Source organism: Octodon degus, unplaced genomic scaffold (genome assembly GCF_000260255.1).
Source record: "Octodon degus isolate 3935 unplaced genomic scaffold, OctDeg1.0 scaffold00197, whole genome shotgun sequence".
Taxonomy (NCBI): Eukaryota; Metazoa; Chordata; class Mammalia; order Rodentia; family Octodontidae; genus Octodon; species Octodon degus.
Genome location: NW_004524773.1, coordinates 284,893 through 312,005, shown reverse-complemented (window position 1 = coordinate 312,005; position 27,113 = coordinate 284,893). Strand labels below are relative to the sequence as shown.

The 27,113-nt window shown below is 55.5% G+C and overlaps 1 protein-coding gene across 2 annotated transcripts; it reads right to left on the bottom strand.

The window, feature by feature from the left end:
* Window positions 1-463: 463 nt before the first annotated feature.
* On the bottom strand, window positions 464-27,049 carry Slc8a2 (solute carrier family 8 member A2). Of its 2 annotated transcripts, XM_004644268.2 has the most exons (10): window positions 26,969-27,049; window positions 22,423-23,113; window positions 17,682-18,346; window positions 12,590-13,012; window positions 8,724-8,827; window positions 8,570-8,587; window positions 6,619-6,743; window positions 6,238-6,337; window positions 2,244-2,522; window positions 464-1,434 (listed from the first exon to the last, which is right to left on the bottom strand). In XM_004644268.2, exons 1-10 carry the CDS (start codon window positions 27,001-27,003, stop codon window positions 1,058-1,060), a joined length of 2,817 nt encoding a protein of 938 aa, XP_004644325.2. In that variant the 5' UTR covers window positions 27,004-27,049; the 3' UTR covers window positions 464-1,057. The 2 variants fall into 2 exon arrangements, with proteins under 2 accessions (XP_004644325.2, XP_004644326.2); XM_004644269.2 differs by lacking the exon at window positions 8,570-8,587.
* Window positions 27,050-27,113: the final 64 nt, after the last annotated feature.

Genomic DNA, 27,113 nt, shown 5'->3' with positions numbered 1-27,113 from the left:
GGGTCAGGTGTGGGGCGAATACACAACTGGACGGTAGAATGCAAAACACCTGTGGAAAGCAGGTGGTTATGGGGGTGGCAGGGTCGCCCTGGGGTTGCGAGGAGTGGGCAGCGTTCCCCGCTCCCCAATTGTGTCTTTAGGCAGGAAACATCAACAGTAAGAAAATGCAGACGGCCTACCGGCAGACGGTAGCCTCCAAAGTTAAAAATGCTCACCCAGACCCAAGCCCGCCCCTCACCCCCGCCCCCCCAACAGGCAGAGACGTGGCAGCATTTGCTGGCTTGTAGCGTTGGTCCTCGGGGACCCTCGGGCTCCTCCTCGAGGGTCCTGCCCGGATTGGCTGGCACTGAGGGCGAAATGAACCTCCAAGGCTATCCGGGGAAGACTCCCAGGTGTCTCCTCATATGTCCACAAGGCTGAGGGAGTCTGCTGCCCTCTCGAGAGCAAAGTCTGTCACCCCTTCCCACCACATGCACCCACCCGCGTCCCCTCCCAGCACACACTATGTACACACACACATACACACACACACACACACACACACACACACACACACGCAGCCCCTCCCTCCAGGCGCGGGGCTCGCAGAGGTAGTGGAGGGCAATAGGGGCGCTGGAATGTGAGAAGTTGCGGGTCCCAAACGTGCCTCCTCCAGCGAGCCTCGGGACCGAACTCCGACTTCTTTGAGCCTCAGTCCCCTCATCTCGAGTGCAAACATCCGGAGAACAGCGTGTCCTCCGCACACGCCCGGCCCGTCCTCCCCGGGCCTGGGCGGAGCTCCCTGAGGGTGGGGCAAGGGCTGAGATCTGCGCGTCCTGGAGCCTGGGGGCCCGGGGAGGGTGGGTCCAGAGGCCCTAGGGTGTCACCAGGAGAAGGGAGCCTTCTGGGTGTCCGGGAGAGAGAAGGTGAGTTCTGGGGAACGGGGCGGGGTCTGGAGGTGGACCTTTCCCCAGGGCAGAGGACAGGGGCACGGCTGAGTGCCAGGGGACAAGGGGGTCACCGGGGAAGGCAGGCCGGGATCTCAGGAGAAGGCCGGGCGAGGCTGAGTCCGGTGGGCCTAGAAGCCGCGGATGTGGCAGTACGCCTCGAGGCTGGCGAAGAGGATGTAGAGGAACCAGAGGCCCAGGAAGAGCGCGGTGGTGGCGAGCTTGGGTCCGCGTGGGCCGCCCAGCTCGCCGCCGATGTGCGGCCGGCGCCGGTAGAGCAGCACTGCGATGCCCACGAAGGCGAAGACGGTGAAGAGCGTGACCGAGAAAGCCAGCGTGCCGGTGCGCACCTCGAAGGGGCGGCCCTGCACTGCCCAGTACACGGCGGCCACCGACCAGGCCACCCCCAGGCCCAGGAACACGTTCACCGCGTTGGAGCCTGTCACGTTGCCGATGGAGGCGTCTGCGCACTGGTCCTGCAGCGCCGCCACCTTGCTGGCGAATGTGTCTGCAGGACAGGGCAGCAATCAGGACTCTGCCCGTCCCCAGCTCTGGCTCCCTATGGGATGGCTCCACCTACGGTGCACCCCACTGCTATGCTTTTGTTTTTTGAGACAGGGTCTCCCTATGTAGTTCAAGCTGACCTCAGATTTACTATGTAGCTCAGGCTGGCCTTGAACCCACAGGGACCCTCCTGCCTCAGTCTCCTGAGTGCTGGGATTACAAGCATGCACCTCTGCCAGCTAGTGCCTCTGTCAAGCAGATCAGCGTGGCTCTGTGGGTCGTAGTTTCTTTCCTGGGAGCTGTCTCACTTTCATCAACTCCTCTGCCTGGTGTCTCTAGAACTCTCACCTCTTCCTATGTGACCTGACTGCATTCAGCTGGCTTCCTGCCAACGTTCTGTGAGTTTCCATGCCTCCTTTTGTTTTTGCTCTGTGTGGCATTAGAGACTCAACCCCAGGCCTTCACACTGAGCTGTATCCCCCTGCCCTTTTTGGTTTGAGAAAGGATCTCACTAAGTTACCCAGGCAGACCTGGAACTTGCCATCCTCCTGCCTCAGCCTCCCTCCCATGGGCTGGGATTATATGTGTGCACCACCATGGCCTGCTCCACATGTGGCTTCTACCACTGCCTCCACTTTCACGCTATGGGACATTCCATCCACTTGGTTTTGAATCAGGACTCATTTCACATATCGCACCTGTGGGGCCACTTCCTAGCTTTCTTTATGTACCCAACATGCTTCTCAGAGACCTTTCCTCTAGGCTGCCCCTCCCCTGAGACCCTGATCCAAGAAGCAGTCTTTAGGGAGTTACCGGGTATGGAAGTGCCCAGGGCCACGAAGACAACAGCATTGACAGAGTCCTTGAGGCCCACAGTGCAGCCAAAGTGGGAGGCGAGGTCCCCAATGAGGGCGGTGAGCAGGCCGATGACCAGGATGCAGACGCCGAAGCAGGCCCAGCCATGACAGTACTCGGTGGGGGGCACGCAGGCAAATAGCACCTTCCAGAACACCGTCAGGAAGTGCATCACGTAGTCAAAGCAGGATGGCAGCCGCTCCTCCCGGGTCCCGTCCTCCTCCTCCTCCTCGTCCCCTGTGGGCACATGACCCAGCTGGGGCATAAACCCGTTCTTCCTTTCCCATCTACAGAGGCTCCATTTTATTTCATTTCCCAATAGTCCCACAGATTCTGTTTTCTCAAAATCTCCCGCTGCTAGATGTGGCCATGTAGGCTACAAGTAAGTACTTGCCCGGAATCCCTTGCAGCTAGGAGAGTGTATAGGCCAGGTTAAAATACTTTCCCAGAATCCCTTACATTTGGAGGGGGCCATAGGTAGCCTGCTAAAAATATCCCACTTCCCAGGATCTCTGATTGCTAGAGATAGCTGTATAATTTCCTAGCTAAAACTATTCTTGGGCCAGGGAGATGGCTCAGTAGAATAAGCACTTGCCAGGCAAACGCAAGGGCCTGAATTCAATCCCCAGTTCTGCCAAAAAAATAAAAATAAAAATAAATAAATAAAAAGTAAAACTATTCCTTTTCCCAGAAGCCTTTACCACTACTGAAACCCATATCCACATCTATAAAGAGTCACTCCTCAGATTCATTGCAGTCAACTGTGGCCACATACTCAGCTAAATTTGTATTCTCTTTCCCAGGATCTCTTATAGAAGGGAGAAATATAAATCCAGCTAAAAATTAGTCACTTTCCCATAATCCCTTGAGGCTAGCAACAGCCATGTCCTCAGATAAATATATTTACTTTCCCAGAACTCTTTGCAGCTTGCAGTACTAAATATATGCTTTCCCACAATGCCTTACAACACTAGCCATCTCACCCAGGCTGGCAGTGAGGCCTAAACAGACGGTGGTGGAGGCTGTAGCTTTCTCCTGTGCCACTGTGCGGGGCTGTGTCTTCTGAGCTTTGTACAGGACCGTGTGTGCCCAATTGTGGCTCAATTTGGCCTGCTTTTGCCCTGCAGTGAGTTGTATGATGGGAAAGCACAAACGAAATGCCCTGGCAACCTTACCTACACCAAGAAGCACAGGGTGGCATGTGGGAAGCAGTGCAATGGCACGTGTCACACCTGAATGGATGCCGATAGGAAGCATCCCTGGCCCTGACCAGTCAGGTGAGCAACCAGGGAGGAAACGCCAGGACAGTCACTAAGTCACGGACCTGCCTCCCAGTTCCACCCGAGGAGCACCATGATGTGCTCTCCCCCAGAGGCTCCAGAGCGTCAGTGGGCAGAGGACAGCTGTGGCGTGCAGGCAAGGAGAAGCTGATGGATTCAGGGACTCATTCAGGGATACATTCAGAGCATATATCCCTTTCCCATATGTTCAGCTTGCCCGGCCGCTTGGCTTGTCAAAAGAATAAATGTCTGAACTTGTACATGCTGAAGACTGGGAGCTGATGAGATAGCTCAGTGGACAAAAGTGCCTGCTTAGGTGAACTTAGGCAAGTGCAAGGACCGGGTTCAATCCCTAGTACCACATGCTGTGCCAGTTCTGCCCCCAGGGTGGGCTAAGCCTGCCACAAAAAAAAAAAAAAAAAAAAAAAAGCTTAAGGAAGGGCTTTGTGGATTTTGCATGCTGCATCTCACATAACCAGGTGGCTGCTACAATATCAAGTAAAATGAAGTTAGAAACTAAAGTTAGGGACTCCAGGGCAGCCCACTCAGGACCCCTCCTGTTTTTCAGGAGCTATTCCCCATTCCTATTCTCTAATAAGCTTTCCTACTTTTTTTTCTTAATTTTCCTACTCTTTTTTTTTTTTAATTTTATTTATTTATTTATGTGTGTGTGTGTGTGGCCAGCTCAGCCCACCAGGGGGCGGGGCTGGCTGGCATGTGGTGCTGGGGATTGAACCGCGGTCCCTGTGCTTTGCTAAGCTTGTTCCAAGTAGGTGCTTTAGACCACTGAGCCATCTCACCAGCCCCAATTTTCCTACTCTTAAAAATAAATAAATAAATAAAGTTGAGGACTCCAGTTTACCAGGCACTGCCCCTACTTCATGCTTGGAATGCGGGCTTGACAGCTGGAGTTGTGGCAGCCCTTGTGCAACCACAAGGGCAAAAGCTGAGAGTAGGGAGGAAAACAAAGACCAGTGGGGGCTGCTGCTGATATTCCCGAGCTACTGCACCAACTCACTACTACAGATTTTTTCAGGAGAAACTTCAGTGCGCTCGGGCCACTTGTAGTTTTCTGTTCTTTGCTGCTGAACCCATCCTTAATAAAGCTACAGTGTGCAGGCTCAGAGGGGGGGAGGCTGTGCTCTTTGGGGTCTTGTTACTACCTCATTTGGGGCTTTCCCCCACCCTGCTCCAGATGCTGCACTGGTTCCGACTACCCTCACCCCAAACTGACCTATGGCCTCACCCTGTACCTTTCTTCTCAGACCCCCAAAGGTGCCTGCACCTCACACTTCCAGTTGTGCTGTCTGCCCTGCCCCCCCAGTCCTTCCTTGTGTCTGACAGCTGTCCCCCTCTGAAGATGCACGTAGGGCCTGCTTCTCCAGAAGCCCCTGTGGCCCCCAGTGTGCATCAGGCACCGCATCTGGGCTCACCTTGGAGTCTCCCAGCCCAGCCCTGCTGCCTGTGGGCTGCCATTATCTTGCAACATGCCTGTCTCCACCACAGAACAGGCCCAGGGTGGTCTCAGTCACTTCTGTGTCCCCAGCAATTTTCCACAACAGAGCTGGACCCAAAATATGCTGTGACTCAGAAATACGCTGTGACTTCCAGAGGCACTGCCACCCAGCTCTAAAAGGCCCAAGAGCTCTGCCATCTCCAGCCTGTACCTGCTTCTCTTCCACCCTGAGGCCTCGTGTCTTTGGACCCTACACATTCAGTGCTTCCAGCTTGGGCCTTCCCCAACGAAAGCCGCTGTGTGAGGGACAGATTCCCTGAGCTCTGGCCTTGGTCCCTTCCTGGATTCTCCATGGGATTTCAGATCAGTCCCTCCTCTCCCACAGAGACTCAGTTTCCCTAATCAGTATCACAAGGGACCAGGGTTAGTCTCAAAGATCAAAGCCTAGGTTCCAAGGGCCATCGTGCCTCTGGCCACATGGGGGCACTGCGGGTCCATGAGAGGCGAGCAGGTGGGTGCCATGCAGGTGGGAGAGAGCCTGATGCCCTGGTAACTGTCTCCACGGCAACAGAGGAGGCCATCTCTGTCTAGGGTGACCAAGCCATTTCGCCAGTTCTCATCCCACCTACTCTTGCCTGATGCCTGGAAAAAACCCAAATTGGGAACCCCCCAATCCAAAGCCAAGACCAAGCCTTCTAATGCCCTTTTCCCCTGCCCTGCCTGGGCCACCATTCTGTGCCCTGCCTCTGTGGCTCACTGTCCCTTGTCAGTTTGTAGGAATGTTTTGTCTCGGTCCCCTCTCTGGTGTTCTGTATGTTCCTCTGTGTGGCTGGCTCTCCCCTCTACCTTTTCTCTTTGTCTTTCTACATTCCTTTGCCCTTCTCTTTTGTTCTGTCTCTCTTGGCATCTATCTTGTCTTTGTCACTCTGGTTTCTCTCCCTGTTCCTCTGTGCATCCATTCATTTCTCCCCTTTTCTCTGTATCTTATTGATTGATGGACTTATTGAGCCTTTGCACTTAGCTATATTCTCAGCCCATTTTTATTTTGTGACAGGGTCTCCATAAGCAACCAAGTTGCCCAAGCTGAGCTCAAACTTTTGCACCTCCTACCCCAACCTCCCAGAGTGCTAGAAGTACAGGCATGCACCATCACTCCCGGCTCTGCATCTGTCTTTCACTCTTCTCTCTTCTCCTTTCTTCCTCCCTCGTCGCTTACCTGCACTCACTGTCACTGCTTCTAAAAACTGCTCCCTCCATGAATGGGTTCCAATCACCAAGGCCAAGTTCGTTTTCTTGATGAGTTTATCCACCGTGTTCTGGGGGAGAAAGGATGAGGGGTCAGCCCAGGAGCATCCCAGGGGGCTCCAGGCATGGCATGGGGTTGGTGTGAGCGGGGCAGGGCTCCTGTGCCGGCCTCACAGGCTCAAGCAAGACAAAGGAAGGCGCGCTGTCCGTGGTGCTGACGCCTGCCTGGACAATGGCCTTGGGGCCCCCTTGGTCTGCAGCGCCTGAGGTCTTCATGTCTCCCCGCTTTCTGGCCCCTCCCTGTGGAAATGCCCAGGCCAGACTCCCGGGAGCTGAGGCACCAGCGAGTCACCTTAAAATCATAGGACTCCTCGATGATGACCTCCAGCCGGCAGTTCTCCCCGAGAACTGGCTTGCCCATCTCTGCTATCCTGCGAGCCTCCTCCTCCTCAGCCGTCAGCTTCCTGTCCCCATCCCCTGCAGCACGAGGGGTGGGGTTAGACTCCCTGGAGGCCCACCCACTGGACCTGCGATGTCTTTATGATTTGTCCCTTCAATGAAAACCTGTTTGTCCTCTGGGAGGCCTCCTTGGTGATCCCTCCCAGCTCCACCTGACCACCCTCTTCTTAGCCCCTTGAAGTTCACTTGGTGGGGCCAGGGTTCACATGGTGGAGGCTGCGTGAATTCAACAATGTGTCAGCCTCTCTAAGACTCAATTTTCATATCTGTAAGATGGGTATGATAACAGAACCTACCTCATCAGATAGTATGAGAGTTGAGCAATCTAATTCATGTACAGTGCTTAGCACAGGGCCTGGCACACCTAAATATTCATTAAGTGTTACTTTTTTGTTATTATCACCAACACAGTCTTCATCATTCCCACCCTTGTGGGAGGATCCCTGGTCTCTACATCCAAGCTCTACATCAAAAGATCCTAGAGTGTGTCTGAGGTACTCAGGAGAACAGGAAGATACCTAGTTTGGGTGCAAATCTTGGACCCAGGCCCACTGGCATCCTGGCCCTAAGATCACACAGTTCCCCAAAGTATTTTGACTCTTTACTCTAAGCCCAACTCCAGCTCTGGTACTCAACTGGAAGCCTGATTCTACGTGAGGCCCTACACTCCTCGGCACCAACCTTGACTTCAACTGTCAATCCTAATCAGATCTCAACCCTGTTCTAACCTTAACTCCTCATTCCAATTCTAGCATCCATAATGTAGCCCCTCAGTAAGTCCATGCCCAGTCTCAAACTCCAGGCCAAGACTTCACCACAGTCATATACGACTCCAAACCTCAGTCCCAGTTCCCAACCCAAGGACCATCGCCAACAAAGAATTTGAGGTATGGCAGAGACTGCTATGTGTTCACCCAAACGTGTATCCTTCCCCTTCTGGGCAAACAGCTGAACTACATTTCCCAGCCATCCTTGCAGCTGGACATGGCTGTGTGATTGAGTGACAGCCGATAGAGTGTGGGCAGAAGGGATGGACAGTTGGCCCTCAAAAACCCCCCATGTGTTCCCCCAGACTTCCTTTCCCTGTTTGCCAGATGGAAGTAGGGGGTCTGGCGACAGTGCCAAAGCTCCATGGCACCATGGAGCCACATGGAACAGCCACATGGCCGAGGAAAGCCACCCACCAACAGGGAATGCTCAGAAAACTCTGTCTAAGCAAAAAATAACTTGTGTTGTACTAAGCCCTGGGGCCTTAAAGGCCTGTGAGTTACAGCAGCTTGTATCACTTACCCTAACAAATGCAGTTTAACCCTCATCTTAACCTTAAACTCCACTGCTGATCTTGGCTCCAAAGCAACTCTGTTGCTGTCTTCATGACACCTTAATCTCTTAACTCAGCCCCCTCAAAGTCTGTCACACCAAACTCCAGCTTCCCCTTTGACAGAAATCAGGCCCTGATCCTGCTCTGACCTCACCACAGGCCCCACACCTCCACCTTTAACCCTAATCTTGACCCAACAGGAACACCATTAAATCCCAACCCTAAACTAGTCCTGACCAAATCCAAACCCTATTTCCTCTGATCCCACCACAAACCCATATCTGATTCTTTGGTGTTCATTTTGCCCAGCCTTGGCCACAAATACATTCTTGAGTGCCACACCCTTCACTAGGCCCCCAACTCGAAGGGCCCCATCTCTGCTAGGGCCAGAGGAGCCTTCGCCCGACCTGAAGTCTACCTCCACTTCACCTCCAGCCTGCTTCACACCCCACCTTGGCTCTGCCTCTCCCCAACACCCCTCAGGGGCTCCTCCCCCTTTGAGCCGGAGGTGACCCCCACTCACCTTGGTTGAGTAGCAGAGCTGGGGAGAGACAGAGACAGGAACACAGTGAGATCACTTCCCCACGAGCGAGCACAGCTCAGATGCCCGCCGCTCAGCCCCAGGGCCCCCCAGTCCTGGACCCCTTTACTCCTGCAGCCCACCCATCACCCCTCACCTGAAATCCCTCGCTTAAGCCACTGGGGCTGGCCCAGCTCGATGAAGAAGTTATCCTTTTTCTCATACTCCTCATCATCCACAATCTTCACCTGGAGAGTTTTCCTGGGTGGGAGGCAAGCAGGGGTGTAAAGCTCCCCCGGGCAGCGTCTCATGCCTTCCCCACCTCCACAGCCTCATCTGGTCCTCCCCAGTCCCCCACGAGGGATCTGTTGCCACCCACATTTGTCAGAAACAGATCCAGACACAAATCGCGAGAAGGAAAAAGGGTTCTGAAGGGAACAGGGCCTGAGCCGCTCTATCTGTGCAACCCTGAGTCCAGGCAGTGGCCGCTGTCACTTCCCACTGAGCCGCTACTCTCATCTCTTTCCAGAGTTGCTGTGGCCTCACCACCCACGACCTACACACCCCATCGCAACCAGGTTGGACTGGCTTCTCCACTGTTCCAGACACATGGGCAGCTCTTATCTCACTCAGAATAAAAGCCTACATCTGAGGATGGTCCACAGGGCTCTGTGCAGCCCAGCTGTTCCCCTCCCTTCTCAGCACAGCATGGCTGCTTGTGCCCCAGGGCCTTTGTGCCAGCCATGACCGTTGTTTCTGCTTACACCACTCTGCCCCAGACTCACTTCCTCAGGCCCATTTTCTGTCTACACATTTTCTGTCTGAGGTCTGCTTCTGTCTCCTTCCTGAATGCTGAAATCCATTGCCCCTTCTTTTTTTAATTCCCCCTTCTAATGTAACATTTATTTATTTATTTTGTTCATTATTTTCCCTTGACCTCTTCACTTTAAAATGTAAGCTACATTTACATTCTTTGTAAGTTCGTTTACATTCTTTGCCTTATGACCAATACCCTGGATGGTATCTGTCATTTAGTGTACCCTCTATAAATACTCTGCCAACTCAGATCCATTGGCACAGAAAATCCTCTCCTTCCTGCCTTCCATCCTGACCACACTGGTAGGGTTAACCAGGTGCTACTGGCTTTTCTCAGCATCTCTGCTCCCATGGCAACCAGGGTGTGTCAGGGAACAGCTGCGCATTACCTGTCCCATCAGGCACAGAGCACTGCAAGGGCAAAGCCCCAAAGCCCCAAATACCTATAGCTCCACCACCAGCAACTCTTTCAGCTGTACAAGCCACGTAGCCCTGCAAGACCTGGCCCCAGAACCCAGCAACAGAAACACCAGCCCACACAGTCACCAGGCGAGGACGCCAGCCAGCCACACTGCCCACGCCCCAAACCATCACACCCGCAGCCATTCTCAACTCAGTGGCAAAAATCGCACGGACCAGATGCTTGCTAGTTAGCACGACACCCCCACCATAGCTGTGGTGACATCGCCAACCCACAGGCCTCCCGCTGACATCGTGTCCACCAGCTTTCCTTGAGTCTCAGGGTCTGCTTATTCCCTTTGGTGTCTCTGCCCGCCGGTGTCAGGCTCTATTTCCATCTTTTGTTCCCTTTCTGCCTTTCTCAGCTTCCCTGAGCCTCCACCTCTCCAGCCCCCTGACTCTGTCTCTGGCCTGCTCTGCCTCTGTCTCTCCTCTCTGCCATTAAAAAAAAAAAAAAAACCTATTCTGCCCTCTGTCTCTGCTCTCAGTGCCCAAAGAGTGAAATCATCGCACAGCAGCATCTCAAAACACAAACGTGCACAGGACACAGCGACACCCGTGCAAGGATGAGGCGCACAGAATGGTCATGCAGGCTGTAAAGCTTCTTCCCCTTCCTGATTTCAGGTAGTGTAAGATCTCCAGGGTACGGAGAGGCGATGCTCTCCGCCAAGCACAGGTTGGCGCTGTCCACGGTGCTGAAACTCCACCTAGGCGGGGGTCTCCTGCCTCACACCCCCAGACAGCTGCAGGCACAGTGACATGCTGACACAGTAAGGCACACAGCTCCATCAGGCACTCGCTCAATGACAGAGTGACTGACAGGCAGTGACAGGCACGTCACCTGGGGGATCCAGGAGGAGAAACCTAACTGGTAGCGAACAACTCGAGAGAAGAACTACCTGGGGCCTAAGGAAGCAGCCAGCCCTCCTCTCAGCCTGCTCCCTTCCTCTTTGGATCTCCTCTCTTTGTCCAAGTTTCTGTCCTGTGTTTCTTTCCTGCAGTATCTCTGCTTGTTTCTGTTATGTTGTCTCTCATCAGCCCTGTCTCTGGCTCTCCTGTCTGTCCGTCTGTCTTTCTCCACCCCATCTCTGTGTTGATCCTGCCTGGGCCTCCCCTCCAGCTTGGCTGCTTCAAAGCGCTTGTAATTAGCGCCTGCCGGCCGCATCACAGGAAGGATGTGTTTCCCTAGACGCTAATTAGCCTCCTGTTCTCCGTCTCCAAAGCCACAGCTGGAAGCTTGGCGGGGGCGGGGCAGAGGGTATCCCAGCCTGGGGAGGCCAAGCGCTGAGGACAGCGCCTTGAGGCTGCAATGGCGGGAGCGAAGTGGGCTGGACCAAAAGAAATAGTGGAGCGGTAGAAAGACAGCTTTCCCCTTTCCCCCACCTCTGGTGGAAAGGTGTGAGAAGTGGGGCTGGGATGGTTCCCCACCCCAGTTCTCTGTAGCCCTAAACAGGAACTAAGGCAGAGACAGCGACGAAGGCGAAAGTGGAATCTGTGGCTGAAATTTAACAGGAGTGGAAGTGTTAGTCACCAAGGGCAGAGAGCTAGAGACCGGGAGAGAGACTACCTGGGCACCAGAGACACAGAGGCCAAGGGCGAGATGGAAAGACAGCGCGGGAGAGGCTGAGCGGCCGGGTGCGGGCACCGAGGAGGGAGGGGAGCGCTTGAGGCGGCCGGTGGGAGGCGCGTGGGTGGCGGGAGGAGGCAGCAGACGGCCTTGCGGGGGCGGCAGGCAGTGGGCGAGCAGGCGGGAGGCGCCGCCAGCATCCGGGCAGGCGGTGAGGGAGCCGGGCTTTGAGGCTGCGGCACCCGCGGGTGCAGTGTTTGTGCCAGCGGCTCTGTGCCGACGGACCTCTGTGCGTCACCTGGTGTGTCCGCACCCGTGCATCTGCGCATCAGCCCGCTCCAACCCCAAGCTCCAGCCCTCCCGTCCGCCCAGCGACCCCACGCTCTGCACCATTTTTCCCCAAGCTTCCACCACTTCCCTCCATCTCCCGGGGTACCCGGGTCTTTGCAGGTCTCGCTCACTCTGGCCCCCTTTTGGCAGCCCAGGTCTATTTCCATGGCCCTACCAGGCCGCCTCCATAGCCTCCAGGTCTGCCCCTCTCCACTTCGGCAGGCGGCGCTCCACCTCTCCTGCTGATCCCGGGGTCCCTGTCCTGGACCACACGTCAACTTGTCCTGCTATTATCAGAGCTATACTCACTTTTCTCAGCCCCTATCCCATTTCCTCTCTGGCCCATCTCTTCACCCGTCTGACCCCTTCTCTCAGCCTAGCATGGCCTCTTTGATTCAGGGTCACAGCCCCACACCTGCTTAGCCTCTCTCCCAGTCAAGCTCCATTTCTCAGGTTCTGCCCAGCTAGGCCACTCCTATCTTTACAACCACTCCCAGGACCAGTCTTATCTCCACAAGCAGCCCCCCCACTCTACCCATTTACAAGGCCCTGCCCTGTGTCCAATGCTCTGCCCCCTTCCCTAGACAAGTTCCACCAGGGCATGGCCCCACCCAGCCCCCCATTCCCACAGCCAGCGTCCTCTTTGTCACTCACAGCCCACCTGGGCCACAGCCACTGGCTCAGCCCCACCCCTTTCTATCCAAGCCCCACCTCCCAGGACCTACACAGTCCCGCCCACTCCTAAAGCTCCACCCCCTCTCCCAGTCAAGCTCCACATTTCTCAGCCCAGGCATAATTTGGCCCGCCCATCCCAAGGCCCCGCCCCCGCTGCACCTGCGCAAACCGCTCACATGGTTTCATCGTCGCCGAACTCTAGCTCGCCGCATGCGTCCTCGTAGTGCACACCGCCGCCACGCGCCGTGCCATCCACCGTGCGGTAGGGGAGGCGCACGGTACCGCGCGCGCCTGAGCTGCGCACAACGCGCACGTCCACGGTGCCCATGCACTCGCTCACGTGCAGCAGGCGGTCCTGGAAGGAGAAGATGCCTGCGTGGTCGTCGTCCAGGATGGTGACGGTGGCCAGTAGCGGCGCCACCAACCGCCCCTTGGGCCGCCCACCGCCGTCAGGCTCGAACATGCCCTGTGCATCGCCCACGCGCAGGTTGAGCAGCCGCACGAAGAAGTGCTCGTCCTCCTCGAAGATGTCGTCGTCGATGATGCCGATGCGCAGCTCCTTCTGCGTCTCGCCCGGCTTGAACACCAGTGTGCCCTCGCTGGGGAGGGCGAGAGGAGAGGGCATCAGGCTGGTGCCGGGTGGAAGAATGGGGATGGGGCGCCCCTGGAGGGTGGGTGTTCAGCAAAGGCCCGAAGTGCACACTGGCTCTGTGCAAGGCAGCCTGGTTCAGAAACACATGGGTTTCCAGAGTCTGCATTTCTAACTCACATGGGGATGGAGGGGGGCGGAGAGGCATGGTGAGGGGTGGGGGACATGTGGAATCTGGGCCACTTTGTGTAGCGAGGACTTGGGAACTGCCCTTGTCGCTCTGATAAACTATTCTGTGCTCCTAGGTGCCCCTGGAGAAAGCTGTACTCTACATGGCCATCATTTATTCATTCATTCAGCAAACACTCCTCGAGCACCTGGGCCCCGAGCTGAGCAGTGCCAGGGGCAGTAGTAACCAGCCCCTGTCCTCACGGGGAGCTTAGCCTCATGGGAGAGCTGTATCCCAGTGACTGACAGTGACACACTTGGTGGTTAGATTATGGTTCATTCATTCACTCAATCAACAAACAGCACCAGCTGTCCTGCTGGTACAGGTGTAAGTGACATTAGGTCCTGGGAGGCCTTTGAGAAGAAGGTGGGGTGGAAGCCGGCAGGAGCTGGCCCAGTGTGTTCGTGGGTCAGCAGATGCAGCAGATAGCTGCAGCAGCGGGAATGAGGGACAGAGGAGACAGCGACAGAGCCTACAGGGCCTCCGTACTTTACTCTGAGGAGGTGAGACCCATGGCAGGCACTGGAGCAGAGGAGAACGGCAGCACCTAGAGAGTGTCCAGTGGCAGGAAGGAGGCAGTGGCATCGGATTAGTCAGAGTGATGTGCTGACAGGACAGGAAATGAAATGAGCCCCCCCCCCCCCGCAGGGCTGATGTCACTGACTCTGCACACCATCATTTCCCGTCTCTCCCAGTCTGCACGTGAGGCCCAGTGCCTGTTGGAACACCAGCCTCCTGGCATATACAGGGAGCCCTCAGTGAAAGTGAGCCAATGATGCTTGTATATTAATGCTGGAAGCTTAGACTCTAAAGCCTCAAGTGGTGTGGTGCAGTATGCCTGCCCATAATCCTTTAACAGGCTGAGACAGGAAGATGGCAAATTTGAGCCCAGCTGAGGCAAGTTAGTGATTTGGGGAGGTTCTGCCTTATAAAAGAAAAAGGGGCCAGGGAGGCAGCTCAGGGTGAAGGACCTGGGTTCATCTCCCAATACCATACATGCACACACAAAGGCCCAGGATGTTAGAAGTTTAAACTCTTTTGGTGTGTGAGATCCTAATGATACAATTTGAACTGGTGCCCTTGCACTGAGCTACATCCCCAGCCCTTTTTAATTTTTAATTCTGAGTCAGGGTCTCACTTCTCATTAGGTCCCTAAATTATTTATCCTGGCTGGGTATCCTGCCATCTCCTGCCTCAGCCTCCTAGAGTGCTGGGACTGCGGATGTGTGCCACCGTGCCCAGCAAGGGAAGCAGAACATGGCGAATTAGTATTGCCTCTGCCAAAGATTAAGCACCAAGTTTAAGGGTCACCAGCAGACATCATTGGCCTCCCTGGGCAAGAGGTCCCTTCCGTGGGTCCCTGCCAGGACTGCACGTGAGAAAGCACTTTTCAGAGGGAAAGGATGTCCGACAGACTCGTACTGGCCTCTGCCTTCAAAACCTCAGGGCACAAGGGTCACGGGAGGGCAGCGAGGTGATCACAAAAGTAGGTGACCAAGGAGCTGGGACAACCAAATGTGTGGCTGTGGGTACTGCGAGAAGAGAGGCTGTAGAAGCTGTGGCTTCGAGGGCATGGAGGACTGCAGACCACATGACCTGGATAGAGCGCTACGTTCCCCACATGTGTCACCGCAGTTTCCCTGTGGGATTGCATCATCATTCTCAGGACATATGCTCAAGTGTTTAGGGGGAAATGACCCACGACTCACTCTTTGAGGGCCACGTTATTGGTATTATTTATTTGATTTTTGAAGCAGGACCTCACCACGTAGCTCAGGCTGGCCTCAAACTCTTGATGATCCTCCTTGCCTCGACCTGTGTAACACGTCCTGGAAATTGGGCTCAAGCTGTGTGCTTTTGGCTGGAATTCCCTGGAAGGGACACTGTCCTCCTGAGTGTACCTGTCAGGTATGGACCTAGATCTACACATCACTTTGCTAAAATTCCTGACTCGTGGAAACAGGAGCCTGGAGGAGGAAAGCGCTTTTTCCCATTCATGCTAGGATAGCCCTGTGGGCCTCAGTTTCTCCAAATTAAACACGCTCCTCGAGGCCCCCAAACAGCACAGCTCCCACATTCTGAGAGTTGAGCCCTGTGACCCTAACACACTGAGTGCTACAGTTCTCACAGTCTGGGATTCTGGGACATTTCGGAATAGAAACCCTTGCCCAGTGGCCGATCCCCTGGTTCTCAGCTCTTCTCCAGTTTTAGAAGAGCTCAGGTATGGTGCCCTCATTCAGTGCACACCCTTAACAACGGTACTTAGCGGCCTTAACTGTCCAGAGTCCTCAGCTCCTTGATGAGTGATGTGAGGCTTGAGTGCAGAAGAGATGGCAGAGCCACGAGGCCCAGTGCAGAGCCTGCAGCTCCTCCATGGGGGTGGGGGGGCAGGGGTGCGGGTGACGGCAGGGGCACCTCCTCGGGTGGAAGGCTGCTGGACTGACCGAAGCAGAGGACTGGGGCCACAGATACCCTGGGCAATGGACAGTGGTGACCTTGACATCCGAGGTCTCCGATGAGGTGAGAAGCGTGTGACACAGGAAACAGCCCAGCTAGAGAAGGGCTGAAGGGACAAGGACGGCAGAGCCAGGGACCTGAGCACAGCTGAGGGCCTGAGGGGACATGGCTGGCTCCCCTCTTTGCAGGTGGGGCCTGGCTTTAGTTGACTTCACGGTTTTTGTCACTATCTGCATATTTGGGGTCCCAGTGGCCTTCTATTCCAGGGAGGACAGGATGCCATGTGCTTTGCCACTGCTAGCTGTCACAGTCAGATTCATCTCTGGTGCGGAGAAACATGCTACATGTTGCCATAACAGGAAACGGGACTTGAGTAAGACACTGTCAAGCTCTAAACTGTCAGTCTGGTCTGCACAGAAGAACTACAGTGAACTGCGGGTCGCAGCGCATGTCTTTAATCCCACCACTCGGGAGGCTGAAGCAGAACTGCTCAGACTTGGAGGCCAGCCCAGACTACAGAGTGGGACCCTGTCTCAAAAACAAACAAACAAACAAACAAACAAAAAACCAAATACTCAAAACAAAACTACAGGCAAAGAGTATGGAAGAGATGGCGTTAAGCCCCTGCCTGGAACCCCAACACTCTAGGAAGCTGAGGCAGGAGGATTGCATGTTTGAGCCCAGCCTGGGTAATTTAGAGACTTAGTGAGACCCTGTCTCCAAATATAAAGGCGCTGGGGATGTAGCTCAGTGCTAAGGCCCTGGGTTCCATCTCTGTACCAGAAAAACAAACAAAAAAGGCAGGGGTCAGACTCCATCAAGCAGGTAATAAACAGGTAAGCCAGGTGAGGGCAGCCAGGGTGTGAGGGCAGGAGCCTTATCTGTCTTCAAATGGGGTACACAGTAGGTGCTTAATAATAGGTGTTTGTGGGCTGGTGAGATGGCTCAGTGGTCTAACGCACCTACTTAGAACAAGCTTAGCAAAGCGCAGGGACCGCGGTTCAATCCCCCAGCACCACATGCCAGCCAGCCCCGCCCCCTGGTGGGCTGAGCTGGCCACACACACACACACACACACACACACACACAAATAAATAAATTAATTAAAAAAATAATAGGTGTTTGTACTATGGTACAGGGAGGGGCAGCTGTCTTCCTGGACTAACACAGTGCGGGCCTGGAGGGGGCCTGCAGAGAACCTGGATGTGGAGAGCCAGGCACGGACTTGAGCTGCTGTGACTGGCGCAGGGTTGGTGCTCTTGGGGTGCTTGAGAAATGATGTTTACTGGCAGGACCCAGGAGATGTGGCGACAGGTAGCACAGTATGTGACAGAGCCGAGACCCTCAGGGGATGGGCACCTGCGCTGTGCTATGGGTGGTGGCAAGGCCACCATGAAACACGGCCCAAGCCAGGGCCACCTCCAAGGCCTGACTGGAAGCAACAGACAGGGCCTGGCTATTGTTCCCGGCAGGGAAAACTTCCCTCACCCTGTGAACGATCCACGGGAGACACCCAGAAGAGTGGCAGGCACACAGTAGGTGTTCAAGCATGGCTGGATGGGCCAGGTGTGGTGGCACATGTCTGTAGGCGACCAGCCTGGACATAGTGGCAACTTAGTGAGACCCTGCTTCAAAACACATCCATCACCCCAGCACCCTGGGAAGGCTGAGGCAGGAAGATCCTGGGCAAGTTATCGATGTGGTGAGACCTTGACTCAAAAATAAGAATACAAAATCAGAGAGCTGTGGATGTGACTCAGTGGTACCTAGCAGGCACTCTAGGACCCAGGTCCCACTGCCAAGTTGCAAGGGTGCATGCCTATAACCCCAGCATGCTGGGGAGGCTGAGGCAGGAGAATCGCAACTTTGAGTCAAGCCTGGCCAAACCTTCTCAAAATAAATACTAAAAATGATGCTCAGGGCAAAGGCCTGGATTCGATCCCAGGTACAAGGGGTGGGAAGTCACGGAAGAATGGCGGCGCGGGGTACCCACCTGTATTCGTAGTCAGAGCCCGCCTTGGCCGAGCCGTCCTCCGTGCGGTAGTCCACGTAGAAGGTGCTGTTGCCCTCGCCACCCTGGCAGGTGACAGACAGCAGCACGGAGCCACAGTTCTCCAGGCAGTGGTACAGGCTGGGCTCGAAGAAGATGCGGCTGGCGCCGTCGTCCTCGTCCTCGCCGGCGCCCTCTGGCGGCGCCGCCCTGCGCGACGCGTCCGCCGCGTGCCGCCGCAGCACGTTGCCCGCGCCGGTCATCAGCCGCGTGGCCTGGATACGGTAGAAGGCGCGGCTCTTCTGCTGGTGCAGCAGCGCGTAGTAGTTGGCGATGCCCACCAGCTGCTCCAGGTCCTTGTCCGGGTGCTTCTGCTTGAGGTCCTTGAGGATCTGGATGACCTCGCGGCGGCTGGCGTCCAGCTCGCGCGCCTCGGCGGGGCCCGGGCCCAGCGCCCCCAGCTCGCCCGGCGTCTCGGCGCCCACGAACGTGCCGTCCAGCTCAATGCTCTTGGGCGGGTCGCCCTCGGCGCCGATGATGATGCCGCTGCGCGGGTCTGTGCGGTAGCGCTTGTACACGTACTTGTAGAAGAGCAGCCGCTTGTCGGCCATCCAGGCGAACACCACGCACACGGGGAAGAAGACGAGCGTCAGCAGCGCCTCCCACACCTGCGGGCCGGAGGGGCCGTCAGCCCGGGCCGCCAGGGGGCGCGCGTCCCCAGCCCCGCCCTGCGGCCCCCGCGAGGTCCCCACTGTTGCCTCGTGCTCTCTGCCTCCTCTGCCCACCATCCATCCACCTCGTCTGTCCGTCTGTCCGTCCCTCTCCATCCCCCAGCCACCCTCCTGCTCCTGTCTGTCCATCTCCGCCTCTAGGCATGGCAGCGTGTGGCTGGCTCTGTCTCACTTGCTTTTGATCTTTCCTTTTCCCATCTTTTTCTCTCTGCATCTCCATGTCCTTTTTTTATCTTTTTGAAGACACCTGGCTCCCTCCCTGTAAGCCTTCAAAGTTGTTTGCTTTCTTAGTCAACATATGTCTCTCCAGAGAAGGCTGTGTGTGTGTGTGTGTGTGTGTGTGTGTGTGTGTGTTAGGAATGGGAAGTGAACTCAGGGCCTTCTGCACTGAGCCACACTTCCAGCTCCTTTTTACTTTTTAATTTTGAGACAGGATCTTGCTGTGTCCCTGAAATGCCCAGATTTAGCTAGAATTTACAGTCCTCCTGCCTCAGCCTCCCAGAGTACAGGGATTACGACCATGTGGCAACAGGTCAAACTCCTCCCACCTTTTACCCACTGAGAACCACACCTCCCAGGGGCCAGAAACCCAGACATCCTCAGCAAGTGACAAATGTCCTCACCCTGTGGTCTCAGCCCATCTCGGGGCAGAGCCTGTGTCTCTTCCTATCTCCATCCATCTTTCCTCAGGGTCCCTCTCTGTTCACCAACATTCTCTCCAATGCACAGCCACCGTGTCTATGACCTTGCTGGACTCTCCTTCCTTTGATTTATATAGCACTTAGGGACAGGACTGTGACTCTAACAACACCAAGTGAGGCAGCGCATGCCTATAATCCCAGCACTTGGGAAGCAAGGTAGGAGAATAGCCAGGATTTTGAGGCCAGCCTGGCTATACAGTGGGTACAAGGCCGGCCTGAACTACATATTGAAACTCAAAAAAAAAAAAAAAAAAGAAGGAAAGGAAAGAGAACCAGAAAAAGAGAAGTGACTTGAGCAGGGTCATTATGATTACCACAAGCCCAACTGTCTTGGGCTCATAGAGGTCTCAGAGCCCTCTGCCGATGGCCAGGGAATATCCACCAAGATTCCCTCGCTGGCTCACCTTGTACAAAGACTCAAACGTTATCTTTATCGCTAAAGATAAAGAAGAGAAGGTTTGAAGGGTATTTATGGTCCCAGGGACCAGGAAGTTCCTTGTACATAAGCTTGGTAGGGACCATCTTTGAAGATCCAATCACCACATGCATGGTCACTGTTTACTGACAACTCTGAGTAAACTTCGACTTGAAAATCTCAGAGCCGCGCAAAGTCACTGGACAAGTTTGTGACGGGAAGCGGAATTTGAAGCACCTGCTTTTCTGTAGGCTCTCAGCACACCTCGAGTACTACAGGAAATGCTCTGCTAATCAAAGGAAACCCTCCACACCTCCTGCCTGAATTTCCTCTCTGCAGGTAAGAAATGGTGATCCCAGTAGGCTCAGGCTGTCTTTCTGCCCACCTGAGGGGACTGGGGCTCCCTGAGGTACTATTGGGCTGGGGTACTGAAATGTAGGGTGCTGCTGGCTTGTCATTAGAGTGGGGAGACAGTGTGGTTGAGGCCAGCCTGGGCTACACAGTGAGTTCAAGCCTGGCCTGAACTACATAGCAAGACCCTGTCTCAACCTCCCCCCAACCCCTGCCACACACACACACACACACACACACACGGGGGGGGGGAGGACTTCCCACTGGACCATTGTGTCTGCATGCCCTGTTCATAATGAGGAGCCCAGAACTCCTCCTGCTTCCGTAGATGCCGAGCTGCCCTGCATGGCCTCCTGTTGGCGGGAAGCACCGTGCTCCCAGCTCCACTGCCCTGACTGCCTGCATCACTTAGGATATTCCTCCTTCTCAAACACTCAGCTTCTTTGGTATAAGCGTGAGCCTGCATGCGGCCCCTCCTCCTGAGGACAGTGAGGAGGCTGCCTCCCAGCTGGGACATGGGACGGAGCCGATGGAGCCGATCCTCGGTAGGACTCTCACGGAAACATGGCTGTGTCTACTCCGTTCCAGGCATTGGTTCCTCAACCTGTGCGGAGCTATTCTGTTGACAGCCTGAGGAGGTCAGCACCATGGTGACCCACATTTTATAGGGGGGGAAACTGAGGCCCAGGCTTGCACAGCTGGGGTGCAGCAGAGCTGGGATTTGGCCCAGGGCCTCTATTCCCTTACAGTCCCATCAGCAGAGTAAAATGGGACATAAGGAAACATTGTTGTTCAAAGGGGACGTTGGTATGCAAATAGGGGGGTATTCTAACCTTTTTCTTGGTTTATAGGTGAAAACCGAGGCCCAGAGAAGGTGTGGGCTTCAGCTGAGATCATACAGCAATCATGGAGGCCGTCCAGAGGCCATCTGAGCTTTCCACTCACTGGCTTTCTAAAGAAAATGTCCTGGAATTCTGAGGTACTGCTGGGGGGACCCCATACGGTCATTCGTCCACTTGCATTCTGAACTTTCCTTCTGTCACCTGGGTCCCAGCTGCTCCTTCTCGGGGGATGCAGCCCCTGCCCTGCCATGTCCTGCCCCACCGCTCTTCATGGGTTGACACTTCTTTTTGCACAGCCTTGGTGTAGCTCCTTGTCACAAGCTGTTTTAGAAACCTAAGTGAAGACACCTGAAAACCACTGGGCACTGGGCGTGGTGTTGTGTGCCTGTTATCCCAGCACTCAGGAGGCTGAGGCAGGAGGATTCTTGTGAGTTTGAGACCAGCCTGAGCTACAAAGTGTGTTCAAGGCCAGCCTGAACTGCAGACAAGACCCTGTCTCAAAAAGACAAAAGAAGGAAAAAAAAAGACACTCGAAAACTGTACAATGTCCTTTTTGCATTTGTCACCCTGACAGCAGGAAAGCCAGCCTTCTAATCTTGAGTCAGTTGTGTCCCATTCTCCCAGCCTGACTCACCCTATCTGCAGGGCCTCGATCCCCCTTTCCTTGCTGCCATCCTGCCTTACACATCCCCTCAAAGCATTTTTTAATCTGTGGCATCGGAGCCTTTTGGGGAAGAAGCATGAACTGGAAACCCTCTGGCCGAGAATAGATTACACACAAGTGTGAATGAAGCCGGGTGCTGTCCATCAATTATGCATGTGTGTGAACGAATTAGGCCGGACCCATAAATAAATTATGCAAATGTAAGTGACAGCCGGGAGCTGTGGGGAATAAATGAAGCAAATGTCTAGTAGGAAACCTGTGTGAGGACCCAGGTGAAGCCAGGGAGAGGCAAAGGCTCCTGGGAACAAGGGTGTAAGTGATCAGCTGTGGTCTAAACAGTCTCGCTGTTGGAATAAATTATGCAAAGTGGACACAGCTTGTATCCACGTTGGATTGGATGGGAGTATAAATTACACTGCAGTAGCATAAATTATCTTGACATCAGAAACCAATGATGAATAATGAATGAATTATGCAAACCACTACTACATATCTGGCAACCACAGGGCTGAAGTGTGCAGATGTGGCCACACATCTGTGAGAACCCCAGGATGTATTATGTAAATTGTACCAAGTTAACCAACCAATTAGCACTGTCAGAAAACATGGGGCTGGTTTTTGCTAATACCACATGAATTATGCAAACAGGGATGTCTTATCGCAAGAATGGAAATAAATTATGCAAAAGACAAGAAATATAGGTAAATATGTGATCATTCCTTGTGTGCATTACACAGCCCCCAGGGGTGCTCTTGGCACATAGGAGGCCCTTGTGAGAGTTAGAAAGCACCCTTCTGTACAGTGTAACAGCCCTCCCCTGTCTCCAGGTGCTTCACACACCTTCCAAAGACAAGGCTTGCAGGTACCAACGGCTCTGCAGCCCTGCTTTGCCCTCTGTGGTCCAAGCCCCTTGTGCAGTGTATGACCTACACAACGACCCCTGGCACTGCTCTTTGATGTGAGTGTGTGCCTTTGGTGTGCAGAGATCAGCAGCCCTGTGGATGTTTGCATAAGCACCGAAAAGGTGTCGGCTGGCTCACCTGGACCACACCCGGGGAAAACACAGCAAGGATGAGATAGAGCCACACGTAGGCAAAGATACTCCAAGAGGCAGTGACGAAGAAGACTCTCAGGTGTTTGATCTTGCGGCTCTCGCCAGCAGGGATGACGTAGACGCACACAGCAATGACCACGAACATGTTGAAGGCGGCGCTGCCCACGATGGTGCCCGGGCCAAGCTCGCCCGCCTGGAAGTTGTGGCCGCAGACCTCGATGACAGACAGCAGGATCTCAGGCGCTGAGGAGCCCAGGGCCATGAGCGTGAGGTTGGACACGGTCTCGTTCCAGATGCGCACGGTGCCCACGCTGGTCTCGCCATTAGCCTTGGTGATGGTGATCTCCTTTTCCTTGGACGTGATGACCTCAATGGATGCCATGAAGCGGTCAGCGATGATGGACACCCCCAGGAACATGTAGACCATGGCCACAAAGTACACCACGGCACGCGCAGCTTTGTCACCCAGTGACGGGTCGTCTGGCTCCCACACGGGCAGCAGCACCCCGGGCTGGCAGCGGTAGGAGCCCTGGCATCCCTCTGTGCTGGCATCGCTGGCATTGGTTGGGGGAGGTGGCAGGGATGGGGTCGGGGTGGCCGCCCCAGAGCAGGGGGGAGCCCCCAGGAGGAGTGCAACCCCCACCAATGCCAAGGCAGCCATGAGGGGTAGTGGGGTCCTAGGAAGGAAGAGGAGGACCAGGTGAGAGGATCCCACCCGCCCGGTCACACCAAGTCATGGCTTACTGGGTCATGGGAGGTGGTGGTGGAGCTAAGAGCCAATGCAGGAGGCTGAAGGAGATGGAGTCACAGAGAAAAGGATATAAGACAGCAAAGGACAGATGGCCCCTCATGTGATGCTGGTGGGAACACAAATTGGCCAAAGTGCTTTGGGAAGCCCTGGCAGGATCACACATCCCATTAACTCAGAAATTCTGTTCCTGGGAACCAGCCCGGGAGATATAGGTCTGCTTCCTCAGGTAGGTATAGAAAGAATCCTCATAACAGTGTGACCTTCACAGGGCCCTGATGGACAGCAGCCTCAAAATCTGGAAGCGCAGGGTGGTGCAGGTGATTTGCAGTGGAATATTATGCAGCACTGAAGGGGGAGGTTTTTATGGAATCAGGGATTGAACTCAGACCCTTGTGCTTGCCAGCGAAGTGCTTATTCTACTGAGCCATCTCCCCAGCACCTGAAGGGGGAGTTTGGGACATATATGACCACACAGGAGAACCCACAGACATGACGGTGGGAGGGAGACGAAAGCCAGGCACACAAGAAAAGCATGGACAGCAGGTGGAGTGGAGTCCCTGCTGTGCGAGGTGATCCTGAAGGTTTGTTTCAGCACGGCCCTCCCCTCAGGCTCCTGCTTGGGATCTGATTGGTAGTAGGTGCTGTGGAGTCAGTCACTCTGTTTGTCTGTCTGTCCGTCTGTCTGTCTCTCAGTCTGTCAGTCTGTCTGTCTGTCTGGGATGGGGCCAGGCAGGGGCCACAGGAGGTCTTGTTTACACTCCTCCCTGGGGTGCTGGCAGCTGCTGGTCTCTCCACTGTTCCTGGCTGGCTGAGCTGGGCTCTCCCCAGTTGCTGCAAGGTAACAGCAGGGACCCAGGGCTTCTGTCTGCTGAGGCGGGGTGAGAAGAGGGTACTGCTTCAGCACCCCCTCTTCTGTTCCTGGATCTGTGCAGGCCCTGTCTTCATCTAGGTTTCCTTACATATGCGATCCGCCCAGAGCCCTCCCTGATCCTCCCTCCAGGTCTCAGGCTCTGTCCCCCTAGCTTTCAAGCGGACGCTCCTTCCTTTCCGCCCCCCCCTTTCCTGACCACCCAAACTGACTCCTTTTGCAAGAGAGGATCAAAGCTCAGAGAGGTTAAAGAACTCTCCCAAAGTCACCCAGCACCAACTCTAGGGCTTCTGGGTTCTCTCTCCAAAAGGAGGCCTGGGGCCCCTCCCTCCTGTTACCATGGTAACCCTGCCACCTATAAAAAGGGACAGGGATTGGGAGGCAGGTATCATCCAAGCCTCCTTCCTCCTGCACCCTTGGGCTCTGCCAGCGTGGGGTCTCTCAGTAACTTCATTTCTGCCTGCAGAGTTGCTCTGGGCGTCTAACCCTCAGCCTAGCCCCACGCTCTTGCTCGCCCACGGCTGGGAGCCGGCTCCTCTGGGGGAGGGAGGCAGAATGTTGGCAGAACTTCTCCAAAAGGGAGGGGGAGAGGGAGAGAGATGGGGGGAGGGAGAGGGAGAGAGAGGGAGAGAGAGAGGGAGAGAGGGAGAGAGAAAAGGAGGGAGGGAGAGAGAGAGAGAGAGAGAGAGAGAGAGAGAGAGAGAGAGAGAGAGAAGAGGTGGAGAGAGGGTTGATTCTTTTTTTTTTTTTTTGTGGAACCGGAGAGAGGGATGATTCTTAAAGGGCCACAGCACAATTAGTCTCCTAATGATACATCTAATTAGCAGCCCCCTAATTAGCAGCGACTTAGGCGTAATTACAAACCCACCAGGAACCAAAGCAAAGCCTCTCAGGGGCTCCCTTCTCCGCCCTCTTCTTTGGCTCTCAGAAGCAGGGCCATGAATTCCTTCTGGGAAGTTCCCTCCACAGTCCAACCACCTGTCCCTGTGCAGCAGTTCTAACGGGAGATTGGGTAGCCGATGCCCATGCCCCTGCCCAGCATTCTCTGGCCCAGCCGACTCCCCAGGGGCTGGGGAAAGCAGCCCAGCTTAAAGCCTTTTCCTGCAAACTCCTCTCACTGGGGCCCCCGGTTGGAGGAGGGGTCGGAAGAGAAGGCCCTGGATAAATATTTGTAAACCTGGTGTGCGCCACCAGGGACAGCCAGAGTGCTGCCTCTGCCTCGTCTACCAGCAGCCCTGGAACCTAATCTGGGCCTAGACAGCAGGGGTGAAAGGATCAGGTTGAGCAGGACGCAGAGCAGGAGGGCAGATGGTGCCCCGCCCAGGGCCTGGTGGGCCAGCTGGGTCCACGGTGGGTGCCCCAGTGCTTCTGGGTGCCTTGGTGCCTGCAGGGATGGGGTGGGGCTGGCCTGGGGCTCTCCTCAAGCCGCCGCCCAGCGTGGGGTGGGGTGAGCAGGTGTGTTGGTCCTGCAGGAGAGGGCAGGGCATTGCAGAGAGGAACCCCACACTTGTGGGGGGGGGGCGCTCACACCAACCTGCACTGTTGAAGGCTGGGGATCACAGCACCCGTGTTTGGGGCTGCCACGCACTGACGGGTAAACTGAGGCCCAGAGCAGGAGGCACTCTGCTAAGCCACACTGCTTGGAGTCAGCAGTTGGGCAGAGATGGAGAGTCAGGGCGCTGGACTTCTAACCCGGGGACCTTTTAAGTCATCTGGAGTGCCAGGCGGTATGCCTGTCACACAGGGCAGGGACCTCGCTCAAGGCCAGGGAGGCGGTGGACACACAGGCACACACACTCTCACACACACAGCCCTGTGCAGCTCCAGCTCAAGCCCAGGTTCACATCTGCTTGCAACCCCCTTCTCCAAAGAAGCACCAGCTGCTTTCTTGGACCTGAGAGGGCTCTGCCCTGGAGAACATGGAGACCCTCTGTGACCTATCCCCAGGATACAGGTCTGAGGCTGGCAGGTTTTGTGGGATGGAAAGGAGGCTGCAGGCAGGAGTGGCCCAGCCTGACCCAGGACCTAGTGCTGTCTCCAGAGCAACAGTAATTGTCAAAAGATAAATCAGTAAATGGACAAACAGCATGAGATATGGAAGTCAGATTGTGGGTAGGACTGGTCCAGTTTGAAGGGAGAGGTTAGACAGGGGAAAGGATAAGCCCGAGTGCTACGGCAAAGGCTACAGGTTAGACAGCCAGCAGGATTGGGGAGGGGTTCTGTCCTGGAACGAGAAGGGGTGATGCTTTGGGGGCAAACGGGGGGGCTTGGGGCACTCGGGGACACCCCTCTGGGTAGACCCTCTGGCCAGGTCAACCTGAGCAGGGGCGGAGACAAAGGTGTGTGGGAGGAGAGTTAAAGGCTGGGGAGAGGGAGAGGCCAGGGAGTGGGGTGGGAGATGCCCAGGGACCAGAAGGAAGAGGGGACACAGAGAAGCACAGACGGACGGACATGGAGAGGAACAGAAGGACAGAGCCCCAGGAAGGGCTAGACGGGGCGCAGAGACAGAAATAACAGATGGCGCAAGGGGCAGGCAGAGAGAACCCGGGGGCTTGGAGTCAGAGCCAGGAAAGCCACGGAGTGACCCGAGCAGACAGAGGGACCCTGAAAGGCGTCCGGACAGGCAGCCCTGGCCCCCAGAGCGGCGGCGCAGAGGGGAGATGAGACCCAGAGGCAGGAGGGGGTCGGCGGGGCACGGGGTCACCCGGGTCCCCGGGTAGGGGTGTCCCATCCTGCACCCTGCCCGGAGGCAGCATGGGGCACCCCCTCCCCGGGGACAGCACCTCAACCCCACCCCTGCCCATCCGACCCCATCCCCGAGAGCCAGCAAAGGAAGCGTCCCGCTTCTCCAGCGCACCCCGAATCACACACCTCGGTGCTGAAATTCCGCCCCGCACACTGGGGGTCTCTTACCTTCGGCTGCGGCCTGGGACCGGTCCACCCAGCATGGGGCTGGCAGCGGTGGGCGACTCCGCCCGAGGAGAGGGAACGAGGCAGAGAGGAGCGGAGCTGGGAGCGCAAGGGAGCAGGGAGGAGGGGAGGGAGGGGGCGGGGGAGG

Bases quoted from the DNA above. Each gene is read 5' to 3' on its own strand.
- Slc8a2 (XM_004644268.2), bottom strand. From the start codon at position 27,003: ATGCTGGGTGGACCGGTCCCAGGCCGCAGCCGAAG. The intron at 13,013-17,681 runs GTGGGTACCCCG...CGCCCTCCCCAG, and splicing joins GGCTCTGACTACGAATACAG to CGAGGGCACACTGGTGTTCA. The intron at 8,828-12,589 runs GTGAGCGGTTTG...CCTCCCACCCAG, and splicing joins TTCGGCGACGATGAAACCAT to GAAAACTCTCCAGGTGAAGA.